At 41.0% G+C, this 13,944-nt stretch overlaps 1 protein-coding gene across 1 annotated transcript in view; it reads left to right on the forward strand.

The window, feature by feature from the left end:
- Nucleotides 1-13,944, forward strand: part of ADCK1 (aarF domain containing kinase 1) — a 195,694-nt gene that overhangs the window by 137,843 nt on the left and 43,907 nt on the right. Inside the window, exon 6 of the mRNA XM_072986491.2 lies at nucleotides 59-217. Within this exon, the coding sequence (XP_072842592.2) occupies nucleotides 59-217 (159 nt within the window). The remainder of the gene's footprint in view (nucleotides 1-58; nucleotides 218-13,944) is intronic.

Genomic DNA, 13,944 nt, shown 5'->3' on the forward strand with positions numbered 1-13,944 from the left:
TGTCACTGTATTGTCACCCAAGAGCTCATTGGAAACGTTACTCTTTGCCTGGTTTCAGATCCTAACCTTGGCTGTAAAACAGATCTTCCCAGACTTTGAGTTCATGTGGCTAGTAGAGGAAGCTAAGAAGAACTTGCCACTCGAGCTGGACTTCCTTAATGAGGGAAGGAATGCTGAAAAGGTGTCCCACATGTTAAGGTCCTTTGACTTTCTAAAGGTAGGCTGTCTGTCTTTGTGTGTTCATCTGGATGAGATTAATGCTGGTATTCACTGGAAATAGTGTATCACAATTTTTTTTAATGTGAGGACAAACATCAAAAGAATTTGGTTCCAAAGAGAATGTGGAATGGTCTCTTTGGACCCTCAGTATGCTGTCTTGAATCACCTGGTGAAGAATTGGCTACATATTCTAACTCAAAGAATTCTAGGATACTAACCAGTAATTCAGAATCAGTGCCAGGACCAGATGATGTAAAAGTGTGAACACTGGATCAACCTGACAAGTTGGTTAAAGCTATAAGGATATTTTATAAAAACAAATATGTTGCAGAAGAAGTGTTTAGCTGCTATCATATTCTGCTGGTACTGATACTACACAGATGCCATTACCAGTTTGTGCTGAAGTGTAATTACGCATGACACCAGAATCAGCCTTGTAGCTAAAAACATGTTTGCAAAGTAGTTTTCTGCATCTCTGATTTAGTACGGCTTCCCTCACTGTGATGCCCTTCAGATACATTGGAGCATAATTCACATGGTTCTTAGCTATCCAGCTGAGAATGAATAGAAGTGTAGTACAGTACATTGCATTTGGAGGGTACAGGGTTCAGGGGGGCTTGATTTCATGCTCTGGAACTTAACCCAGACTTACTAAGGGAATGTCTAAAGAATTCCTTTTGTCCATTGTCATCCAAAGAGAGAGGCAGTCAGGTAGCCAGGCCTGAAACTAGTCTAATGTTCTTTCTTGTGCGGTGCCGGAGTCATTCAGGAGAAATACACAGCAGGAGCATCTTCAGGCATAGGAAATGCAGTTCTTACTGAACCCATTTCTGAATAGTTTGGTATCTCCACACAAGGCTGAAAAGCAGGGAATTTTATTAGTTAATTAATCTCTCCTTCTGATCATCTTCTCTTGAGTGGCTGCTGCTCCTTGGGACTGATTTCAAGGTTTTTACACTCTCTGAACTTACTCTTATCTAAACTACTGGGCCATCGGAGCCCACCTTTTATGAGTTTCTCTGGATAATGGAAAAGAGATTGAAATGAAACTGTTAAGAGCAGGTGGAAGGAAGCAAATAGATCAGAAGGAAGCTTAGCTCTGGAGAAAGGGAAGGAAGTCACTTTTTATAAAGTATGAAAAGGAATGCATTTTTTGATGTTTTCTCAGTGGTCCATCTCCATGAATGCATGCTCACTGCAACTAGAGTTTCCGTTTAGCTATTAATACGTTTAAAGAGTTGTGCCTACATCCCTCAGAGACAGGTTGGGTTTTGAATTTCCAAATTTTGCTCAGTCTAAGAAATCTAGACCTATAGCTTCCCACAGATTGCTGAGTAACATCTGTTGGAAAATTTCCAGCAAGGGAAAGGACTGTTTAGAGCAGGGGTCTCAAACATGCGGCCCAGGGGCCATTTGCGGCCCCCCAGATGATAGTTTGTGGCCCTCGCTTTGCCTGCCCCCCCAAAGCGCCCGCACATCCTCTGCTGTCAAGAGTAAAAAAAAAGCCTTGCCTCACTCGCCGGCTCTCTCCCAAGACACCACCTCTTGCACCCTCCATCCAGAACTGCAGCCTGCCAGCTGGCCCACCTGTCTGTTGGCTAAGGAAACTCCTGGGTGGCTTCCTCGGGCTCTTGCTCCGCTTGGCGGAAAATCTGATGCGGCCCAGCCTCACCCAGCCTCAGCCTCTAGTGGCCCCCAGGTAAATTGAGTTTAAAACCCCTGGTTTAGAGCATTGGTTCTATAGTTGAATTGGTCTTACTATCAAGATTTTTCTGTATTCAACAATGATGTCCCCTCTTGTAAAGTAAGCAATTATGCCTGGTCTGTAGGGTAGCAGAGAACGATACTTTGCAGTGCTTTGTGTTACAGTTCTTCAGGTATTTGAAAAGTGGTATTGTATCTCTCTTGTCTTTTCTTTTCTAGGCTAAATGTCATCTCCAAGGGGCATACAGTGAAATACATATTTTATATCACACACTCACCTGCATTTCTTCATATGTTTTTATACATGTAGTATTAATGCCTGCACGAACCTAGTTTACAAGCAAACACTCTTATGGAGGCATATAGTTGCTCGCAGAAGCACTCATGCAATTTGCTGCTACCCTGTGTTCCTCCCATAAATCATCTGGAGAGTTATGTTCACCTGCCTAAAGCCACACAAGTATGTCAAGATTTGAAGGGCGTGAAGCTTCTTTCCTGTCTCTCCCTCTCTCAAACTCTGTAGGTGGCTAGCCAGCACCTTCCAGTCCTGAATGTAACTCCAGTGACACTCTGAAATATTCCTTTCCATGTGTGTAATGTTAAGCAAACAGGCCTTAAAAGGGCACAAAAGGCCAAAGGCTGATGGCTTCTTCTAAGCGAATGTTTATTGAGAGCACTGCGCCTTGGAGAGCTGTGTCCGTTGCCTCTGTAACAACCAGGAGAGTGTGGAACAAATCCCCATGGAGACAGCCAATCACGTCCTTGCTGGGTTAAAGAGTCGTTGCAATATCGATTCAGGGAATAATAACAAATTGCTGCAAAAATGGCTAAATAATAGATTTCCCTGTCTTGATTCCAAGACATTTTCATCGGCCCCAGAGGCATCAAAAGAGTTGGCTTCTGTTTGTGTGTGTCCGTCTTTCTGTCTGCGACTGCATGTGTGTGTGTCTATGCTTTTTCACAGGGGTGGGAAAGAAAAATTCAGTAGCACAGCAGGGAAGTGGATTTCTTACTGTGAACCCAGCCGAGCTTCTAAAGCCAGAGATAAATTGCTTCCATGCACAGGCATTAGGGCCAAACGTCTGTGCATAATTTAAGCTTGCCACAGACAATGACTCTACCCGAGTGAGACTTATACACAGCTTAATAACAACCATTGGCTGCTGTTGTAAATTCTGATACGGGGATAAATGTTGACTTAGGGTTAAAATAAGCTATGGCCTTTGAGATCAATGGATTTAAGGACCAGTACGTGGTAACAGCAGGGGCTGGGGGGAGGACTGTTAACATTGAGAATGGTATGCACTGGCAGTAAATTTTTAAAAGAAACTGAAAAAGGTTAGAAATGTTTCTTAGTAAAGCTGCAGGTCCAGGTACGTCCTCTTAATTCTGGAAATGTTGCTTCCTGTGGACTGCCCTGTGGTTGGATGTGCTATACAGAACTGATAGAAGGAAGAGTGTACAGACCCAGGCTAAGGAAAGATGACACAGAGATGTAAACGTTTTGGAATTTTGGAGTGAGATGTTGGCACCAGGTTCCAGAGACCGGGGTTCGAGTCCACCTCCATCCTAAATAGGCTTGGACACTCCTAGCTATGGCTATACGTCATCTCTAGCCATTGTTTAGTTATGGGTTCTATATTCATAGAAGCTAATGGTGGAAATTGTTGCTTGTTTCTCATTGTGGTAATCTTTTTATTGCTGCTGTTTTTGATGGATTACATTTATATCCTGCCTTTCACCTTCAAAGTAGCACTCAGTGTAACTTACAATCTTCATAATAAAAGCAAATAAAATTAAATATAACTATAAAATCATAAATAACATAAAACCAACCCCACTGTACAAGCTATTAAAATCAAGGAAGTGTGCAGTTAAAAACAACATAGCAGGGTAGGTTAAACTTGACATGGCAGTCTGTGTTTTTACAAAGTTCTTAGGATTAGTTGGAGTAGAGACTAATCATAAGGAGTGCCTTTCACAACCTGGGAGCTAAGGAACTGCCGCTAAAGTTCTAACCTCTCAATTCTGTTACCTTCTCAAAACTTGGATTTTCTATTTGTGGCTTCTGTGCAAATGGGCAATTTGCCATGGCAATTATAGAATGGAAATTGTGGCTTTGAAACCAAACCACCCAGTCCTATGGGGAAGGATTAGCTTTTCATGGAATATGTCTGCATCCGGGAGGTATTATTGGAGCAAAACTTTTTATGCAGCACTCTTAAAGAGAAGGACAGGTTTGTAAGAAAGACATAGTAGTAGGCAAAACCTGTTTCTCTAAAGGGTAAACTTAAAAGATAGACTTAAGCCCTCTCATTTGTGAGGGGTGTAGTTTCTTTCGAGATTCAACTGCTTGATAGAGCCAGTAAGTGCAAGATTTTTTGTTGCTGTTGACTTTAAAAAGCCACATGTTACCTTAGGCTATTCAGTAAAGACTGTCTTTCCCCAAGGTTGCCATCCACTGTAAAGCATATCCGTACTTTTTGTAAAGCAGAGACACTTCCAGGGAGAAAATACTGTTGATTAGCAAAATGTCATGATAGAAACTCTCATCTCCATTTCCATGATTCAGTAAGAAATTCAGGTCACAGCTTAACCTCCTCCCTTACTCAAAACATGGACTCTTTATTAATGGACTCTTATTGTACGTTAATTTGAGTCCAAAGTAAAAATGATAGCATAATTCACTTGCTATTCTATTTCCTCTATAACACATCACTAGGGGTACAGAAGGGCTGAAATAGGACATAGGCTAGTTTTAGTGTTTCCAGAAACCAGATTTGAATTGCAGTCCTACTTTTCCATTTAGAATTTATAAGGAGGTATATTGCAGGTTTAGGAAAGTGTCTGTTCAGTACTGGGCCAGTAGAGACAGCTGAAAGATAGTTTACAAAACCAGATAGATGTAGCTATATAGGAAATAGGCAAAGGGTAATAAAATAAATAATCTAATTTGGCATTCCTTTTAACTTCCTTTCCCAGGAAGTTCCTTTGATATTCTCAAGATGCTCCTTTGAAATTCCATTTTTTCCAGGATTTTTTTTTAAAAAAACATTCCTTCAGGAAGAAGCCTATTTTATTGTTTTTAGCATATCTTTGCTAAAGGTAGGGAAGACATGTCTTTTTTACTTCTCAGGCAATGGCTGCTTTCCGATGGTTCATTGAGGGACACTATTACTTGACTTTTGCTATACATATGAAACTCATTGGCAATCTTTGTATAATTGCTAAATCTAATAAATATGGCTGTACAGTATTTCAAAGTTGCATTGAGAGAGATACAGTCAATCCCCAACTTACGAAAGGCCCTAGTTATGAACATTTCGACTTACGAACCGCCCTGATAGGAAAATATGGACTCGACTTGCGAACTTGGATTCGAGTTACGAACAGAAAAAAGTGTGGGGAAGGCAAGGAAAGCGGGAAATTTGAACTTTCAGTTAGCGAAGAGGCTGCTTGTCTGATTCCTCACTCATCCAAGTGGTTAGAGAGTAGGAAAAGAGAGACCTGGGACTGCCTGGTATTGTCATTTTTAAATGTAAAGTTTAGTTTAAAAGGTGCTTTGTTTGGGTTAAACGGCGCTTGAGTAAAAGGGAGCTTGGTTTGAGTTAATACCTGCTTGGGTAAAAACGTGCTGGTTGCTTGTTTTGATTTAAAAGGTGCTTGGCTGAAAAGGTGCCTGTTTTGGTGTAAAAGGTGCTTGATTTTAAAAGTGTTCTTTTTAAACAGTGTTCGTTCATTCCGTTGTTTCCTACCTTTTTTTTTTACCTACACCATCTTAGGTTTTAAAAAGAAAAAGAAAAAAATCTACTCCTAGTGGTAAGAACTGATTAACCGGCTTTGCATTAGTTCCTATGGGAATGAATGCTTCGACTTACAAACCGCCCCTCAACCTAAGTCCTAAAAATAGCCAGAACGGATTAATTGGTTTTCAGTGCATTCCTATGGGAAATGCTGATTCGAGTTACGAACTTTTCGACTTACAAACTTCCGGAACGGATTAAGTTCGTAAGTCGAGGGTTGACTATATCCACACTTACAGTTAGTTAATCTTTACTACTTCAGTACAGTTGCTCTGTGTGTGACAGAAGGAAGCCTCATCATGCTTTAAAGCTTAGTCCTAGGTAAGCAGAGGGTTTCCCAATTATTCAGAGAATCAAAGTTTGGTGCTTATCTCTCATATTTATTTGAGTGGAAATTAAAGTAGAGAAGAATGCATCAGTGTGTCCATGTTTTTAGTGAGGAGGAGGGTTTATCTGTAGTCTGAATTAATTTTTGGAGATAAACATTCAAGCATAGTTTTTTGCATTTTTTTTTCTCCTTAGTGAAAAACCAATGGGTTCCTCCTCCCATCTTCAGGATGTAAATGATGAAATGTGTTGTTTGCATGCTTAAAGACAGTGTGGTGACACTCCCTTGCCAGCAAATATTTTCCCCACAGATAACTTCTGGCAGCTGTGCATGTTGAACAGATGACTGGGAGAGAAACAAGACACAAAAGAAGTGTCTCACTTATTGTGTTATCAATGAACTCTCCATAAGTGAAATATAGATAAGTGAATCCACCTCATTCCTCCTCAGTGAGAATGTATGAGGATTCTGGATTAGCTGGGCCTGGTATAAATGCTTGGCACCCACGTTTTGATTTTGTCTGCTCAATGGAATAGAATCTATTTATTGTCTGGAAGAATGGGGTGGGGCAATCTTTGGTTCAGAGAAGACACTTCAGCTTGGTTCATTGGGAGGGTTGACTTGCAAACAAAATCAAAGCGAGAGTTCTTGGTTACCAGGCAACAGGGACCTAACTTTTTAAAGAACCATGGCACTACTTTAGAGAAAATAATTGGTTTCATTGTTCCAATCCCCCCCCCCCCCGCCCCAGGCTTACCTTTCATATCCGCATCTTATCCAAAGGCCTGGCACAGTAGGGAAATGACTCCAACCCCAAAGACCTGGGAATTTTTTAAATGTGGTATTTATTGTGCTCTCAGTCTTACTTGAATTTTACTATTCTAGATGCCTTGGGTACTACTTTTTTATTATAAATGTAATACACAGCTAATAATAGATAATAATAGATAAATAGTAGGTAAATAAACCATCAGTCCCTCCTAGCATTTTCCCCCTGTGTTTTACTAACCCCTGAATTGATGCTTGCAATCAGTAGACCATATGTTTTTAATTCTACCTGTATTTTATATACATCCATAATTTTAAAATGTGCAGTGCTCTGATACGAAGAAAGAAAGAAAGAAAGAAAGAAAGAAAGAAAGAAAGAAAGAAAGAAAGAAAGAAAGAAAGAAAGAAAATAAATGTATTGGGTGGTAGACAGGAAGAGGCAATGAGTGTTTTGCCAGGTAGGGCTAGAAAACATATTTTGGAGGTACTAGATAGGAAGTCTGAGCAAGAAGGCCTTGTCAGTAGCATCCCATTCCCTGAGATTTCAGGGCCAAACATTGCGACCAGGCAACAGATTCATATGATGTCACAAGAGTGATGATGTCACAGAGGTGGACTAAGCAAGGGCCACAGCTGGGTTGCTAGGCTCTGCACTGCTAATGCCAGAGTTTGTACAACAAGAAGATCAAGCCTTGCTGAGGGAAAAATCAGCATGGCTTCTGTAAGGGTAAGTCTTGCCTCACAAACCTATTAGAATTCCTTGAAAAGGTCAATAGGCATGTGGATGCAAGCGAACCAGTGGACATTGTCTGTCTGGATTTTCAGAAGGGGTTTGACACGGTCCCTCACCAAAGGCTGTTGAGAAAACTCCAGTCAGGGGATAAGAGAGCAGGTCCTCTTATGGATTGAGAATTGATTGAGAACCAGGAAACAGAGAGTAGGTGTCAATGGGCAATTTTCACAATGGAGAGAGGTGAAGAGCGGTATGCCCCAAGGATCTGTCCTGGGACCGGTGCTTTTCAACCTGTTCATCAATGACCTGGAGACAAGGATAAGCAGTGAGGTGGCCAAGTTTGCAGATGACACGAAACTTTTCTGGGTGGTGAAGACCAGAAGGGATTGTGAAGAGTTCCAGAAGGATCTCTCCAAACTGGGAGAATGGGTGGCAAAATGGCAAATGCGTTTCAGTATAAGAAAATGCACATTGGGGCAAAAAAATCTAAACTTTAGTTATCGGCTCATGGGTTCTGAGCTGTCCGTGACAGATCAGAGAGATCTTGGTGAGCTGGTGGACAGCTCAATGAAAGTGTCAATCCAGTGTGCGGTGGCAGTGAAGAAGACCAATTCCATGCTAGGTATCATTAAAATGGGGATCGAAAATAAAACAGCCAACATTATAATGCCATTGTACAAAATGCTGGTAAGACTGCACCTGGAATACAGCGTACAGTTCTTGTTGCCACACCTAAAAAAACCCCACATAGTTGAACTGGGAAAGGTGCAGAAGAGAGCGACTAGAGGGGGGGGACATGATTGAGACGTATAAAATTAAGCAGGGGGTGGATAAAGTGGATATAAGGAAGCTCTTTTCCCTCTCATGCAATACTAGAACCAGGGGACATCCACTCAGATTGAGTGTTGGGAGAGTGAGAAGAGACAAAAGAAAATATTTATTTCCCCAGCATGTTTTTAGTCTGTGGATGTGCCACAGGATGTTGTGATGGCATCTGACTAAGATGAACTTTAAAGGGGGATTGGACAGGTTTCTGGAGGAAAAGTCCATTGCAGGTTACAATGGGCATGTATAATCTTCAGGCTTAAAAGGGAGGTACGTACCTCCAAATGCCAGATGAAGGGGATGAGTATCAGGAGACAGGTATCTAGTTGTCTCATGTGCTCCCAGAGGCATCTGGTGGGGCCACTGTGAGTTACAGGAAGCTGGACTATATGGGCCCTTGGCCTGATCCAGCAGGGCTCTTCTTATGTTCTTATGTTAAGAATGCTCCTAAGTTCCGATACTGGTGCTCCACTCCCTGGCTTGCTCCATTTGACATGTGCCAAAAAGCCAGTAGGGACAAAAGGGACTGGAAAGAGGGCTGGTAAATGCCCATCTGTCATTTGGAGTAACACACACATTCAAGATGATCTGCTGAGGGAGGCGTCACTTCCGCCAAGACGTGATGCGCAGCTAAATTTTCATCTCTTCACCCTAGAATGTAAATACTGTATGGTGATAAATGCCTTTTTCCCTATTTGAAATGTGAGTAAAACTTGCTTAAACTCTTCATGAAAACTTCAAGCAGAGATAGAAGTGCTTTTTAAACTGTAAAAGTTTCACTGCTTATCTGTGGAATGTGCTTTCGTTTCGCCTGGAAACATTGCCAGAGAAGCTGGCAACTAATGAACTGTTAAAGATGGCTTGCATTGATAAAAATGAAAATTTTACCAAAAGGTAATTTTTTATTTAGAATGTTGCCAATACAGTTAACAGAGGAGGATTTGAAATTTTGGCAAGGAATGATTAAAGAATATTGTAATGAAGGGAAGAGACCTAGAATAAATAAAAAGTATTGGTATAAAACAAAAAAAAGGTGGTATAGGTTTACCAAATATAAAAAAAAATATTTGAGTAATATCAGTTGAGGTTTATTGGAGAAATTATATACAACCCAGAAAGGTTAATCTGGTGGAAAATGGAATCATCCGAATTACAGGTAGATATTGAAAAATATTTATTTGGTATAGTTAAGAAATATAAAATAAGTGAAAGTTATAATCCATTTTTAAAGACAGTAGCCCAAATTAGACTTTTCCAATACAGTTCATCTGGAGGCCCAAGGTTGGGGACCACTGGACTAATGAATGGGTAAAGAAATATAACAAAGGTACAGAATGCACAAAGTATGAACAATTCTTATTATCATATGAAGACATTCAAACAACTGATTCAATAAAGGGTGCAGTGAGTAAAATTTATGGACTTCTTGACTTAGAAGAAAGTGAGAAGGAAGGATTGAAGATAGTGTGGGAACAAGACATTGGAAAAAGAATAAAGAATGGAGGAAGATGAGGATCTTAAGATTTATGAATAATGGAAAACTTTTTTAAACTGGGTCTAAGATGGTATTTAACACCGGTAAAATTAAATAAAATTAATGCTAGTTATCTGAATGTCTGTTGGAAATGTGAGAAAGAAATTGGTATGTACTTTCATATGTGGTGGGAATATGGAAAAGTACAAAGATTTTGGAAACAAATTTTAAAGAATTAAAAGACATGTGAAAAAGATATAGAATTTAATTCTGAGATTGTTTTGTTATTAATATTTGAGAATGTGGAATATGATAAGATGACTAAAGAATTGATAACCAGTTTATTAACAGTGGCTAGACTGATAATAGCTAGGCAATGGAAATCAAAATCTGAATTTCAAATCGATTAATGGTATAATGAAATATGGACTATAGCTATAAATGATTAGCTAACTTGTAATTTAAAGGTTAAGAAAGGAGAGTTGAAAAAGAATAATTTTTATGAAATATGAGGCAGATTTTTTGAATATGTGTTAACAAGAGGAAAAGGGAAAGCTCCAAATCAAGAATCAATGCAGTTCTGGAGAAGAGGACAATAAAAGAAGAATGTAGATCAGGGGTCAGAGAACTTTTTTACCTTTTACCCCGCAAAAAATTTATATACGCCGACATTACCCCCTTGATTTGAAAGGAAGGAAATCATACATTATTTGAATTAAAAATATTATTAAATCTACACAGGCTGTGTACCGAACTAGCAGGATGCACCAAATTTGATAAAGATGTGCACTGTTTTTGCTGGAACACATTGCACTCCAGCCATGATGTGGTATAGGGAGTAGTAAGGTGTCCAATGTGCCTAGCAAGTTGCATTAAATTTTTGCTAGCTTGCAGAGGATCATTAGTGGCTGCCAGAATGGTGCTAGCAATGACATGCTTGCTAGAGACAGCCAACGCAGAATTGGGTGTGTGTGTGTGTGTTTTTCCCTACCACTTTAATCATTCCATGTGTGGTGTGCAAAAAGGAACAAACCAGGCTAAAGGTCATGTCACCCACCCTGGTGCCACAGCCCAATATCAAAGGACCAGTGTGCTTTTTTATCATCATCAATGGAAAACTCAGCAGTGGTCAGAGGATTGGAAAAGATCAGTCTACATCCCAGTCCCAAAGAAGGGCAGTGCCAAAGAATGCTCCAACTACCGTACAATTGCACTCATTTCACATACTAGCAAGGTTATGCTCAAAATCCTCCAAGGCAGGCTTCAGCAGTACATGGACCAAGAACTCCCACAAGTACAAGCTGGATTCCGAAGGGGCAGAAGAACTAGAGACCAAATTGTAACATGCGCTGGATTATGGAGAAAGCCAGAGAGTTCCAGAAAAACATCTACTTCTGCTTCATGGACTATGCAAAAGCATGGCAGAAACTGAGGTGGAATTAAAGAACCTCTTAATGAGGGTGAAAGAGGAGAGTGCAAAAAATGGTCTAAAGCTCAACATCAAAAAAAAAAAAAAAAGGAAGATCATGGCCATTGGTCCCATCACCTCCTGGCAAATAGAAGGGGAAGAGATGGAGGCAGTAATAGATTTCACTTTCTTGGGCTCCATGATCATTGCAGATGGAGACAGCAGCCACAAAATTCAAAGATGCCTGCCTCTTGGGAGGAAAGCAATGATAAACCTAGACAGCACCTTAAAAAGCCACCCTCCCCCCCGCCTTAATTCAGTTTTTCTTTTACTTGCCTGCCTGTTCATTTTCAGTTCTGAGTAGTCTCTCTCTCTCTCTCTCTCTCTCTCTCACACACACACACACACACACACACACACACACACACACACACACACACACACACACACGCATTTTGTACATTTAAATAAGCTTCATGAAGTTCTGAGTCTCTCGCACCTTTCTTTCTTCCCTACTTTCCCTGCTACTTCTTTGCAGTCCCTTCTGGAGGAAGCAATCATTCAGAAGCCCCGGACTGGCTGATTGCCCGGGGGCTAATCCCCAGCTGCATCCAATTAGGCTTATCTCTCCGATCTTTCTAACAGAAAGGAACGTTTAGGAGCTCCCTGCTGCAACTGAGGAAGTAACAGGGCGAGGTGGTTTACAATTAACGCTTGGGCTGCAGAGGGTGGGGGTGGGTGGGAGGGAGGGGGTATCAGCCAGCTCATTACCCCCAGGATTTTCACTTTTACCCCATTTGGGGTAATTTACCCCTGTTCCCCGACCCATGATATAGATGGAGGAAGAAGAAGATTATTGCAAGAGGTCCCGTCTATGGTGGTGGGGAACATGGTTAAATTGTATTTTGGTTTGTGTATTTTATGTTTATGTTATAGTTATTTTAAAAAAAGATGATCCACTGAGCCCTGATGCCAGCTGAGAATGGGTGGAGACAGGGGTGCATGCTTTTAAGTCTCCTGACATGCCCAAATTAGATTTTTCCAGTACAGTTCATCCTGCGACTTGTCTCCCGAACTGGAGACCTAGACAACCACAGCAATTCCTTGAGTCTTTAGCTGGTACTCTGAGACTTGGCACTCCGAAACTGGCTTTCCTACTCTCAACAATCAGCCTAGACTCCCTTCACTTTACCTCCTTTCTCTTGGATTGCTGACTTCTGGAACATGAATGCTTGTCTGCTTGTATCAGATTGTACATCTTGCCTCTAGCCATATGGTTGCTCCCTTTGGGGTTTTTTCAATCCTCCCTGTCTCAGACCATGATACTACTTTCCGGCTCTTTTGACTGCCATCTCTGGAAATTAACCTGTGCATATCCTATATATTACACCATTTCCCTCTGGCCCATCCGCCCCATGCTTGCAGAGCTGATCCCTCTATACTACAGGCAGAGGAGCTACTAGAACTTTAAAAGCCTTGCATCTGCAGAAAGAGATTTAATTATCTCCCAAGTCTTTGTTAAAACAACAACAAAACTCACCCCGTATTTGTAAGGCATTATTCTTCCCTTCCCGTTGCCATTGCTGCTGTGATAGCCTAGAGGTCTTAAGTGTGCAGGCTGTCAACTTGGCTATTATCAGGAGGATGTTGTTGAAATATAGGATATGACTGGGTGTTACTTACAGAACAATGACAAGTGTCAACTGTGCATATGAGAGGCTTGGATCCTCTCCTGATGAGCTGTGCCTGTAATTCAGGCACCTGCCACAGGTAGCAAGCAATGCTTGAGAAAGCTTAAACATCCAACATGCTCAACAAGCTTTAATGGAGGTTTAAAGCATTTCCAAGTACCCATTTCCACAATGTTGTGTTCTCTGATAAATGCAAGAAACCTTGGAAGATGCTAATATGCAGAATTGCCTTACACTTAGTGAAATGACTGGCTGCACATTCCAGTCCCATTTCAATTTTTTTTTTCATATAAACATGGGGTTAATAAAATTAAAAATTCCTGTTGAGCCCTCTGGATGCCACTTAAAAAAAACATAGCTTGATAGCCCTGGGGGCCCTGGGATACTGAGGAGGTCTCCCAACCTTGTCAGCATTGCTCCTCAAATCTGTTTGCTGCACATTACCTACACTAGCAGTGGTGCTTTCTAGGCCAAGTCCTAGGTTATCTATACATGAAGATGCTGAAAACTGAACCTGGGATATCAGCCATGCTGGCTGGGTGATTTTGGGACGTGTAACCCAAAACAGTAAACTTTCCAAGCTCCATGTGATGTACCCGTAACCAACAGCTTAAAGTATGATCAGAGAAGGTGTTTGTGTGTTTGTGTCTGCTTGGACTACCTGCTGTTGGTGCTTTTTTTTACTCAAACACATGAGGCTTGTGGCACAGTACTGCCCTCGAAAACTCTGTTCACAACCTGTGTTCAATCCTAATGGATTCAGGTAGCAGCCTCAAGGTTGACTCAGCCTTCCATCCTTCCAAAATTGGTGCACAGTATTGCTTTGTACCCAGCCCTGGTGGTGCTGAGGCAATGTGTAGCCTGTATAATTAATACCACTATGAGACTGTTCAAGGTTATCCAAGACAGATGTGAAGTTGAGTTCAGGTGGTCCAGTCCATCTCTCAATTTTTCTAGGCAAATCACAAATTGTGATTTGTCAGACCTATGT

Source organism: Pogona vitticeps, chromosome 1, assembly GCF_051106095.1.
Source record: "Pogona vitticeps strain Pit_001003342236 chromosome 1, PviZW2.1, whole genome shotgun sequence".
NCBI lineage: Eukaryota > Metazoa > Chordata > Lepidosauria > Squamata > Agamidae > Pogona > Pogona vitticeps.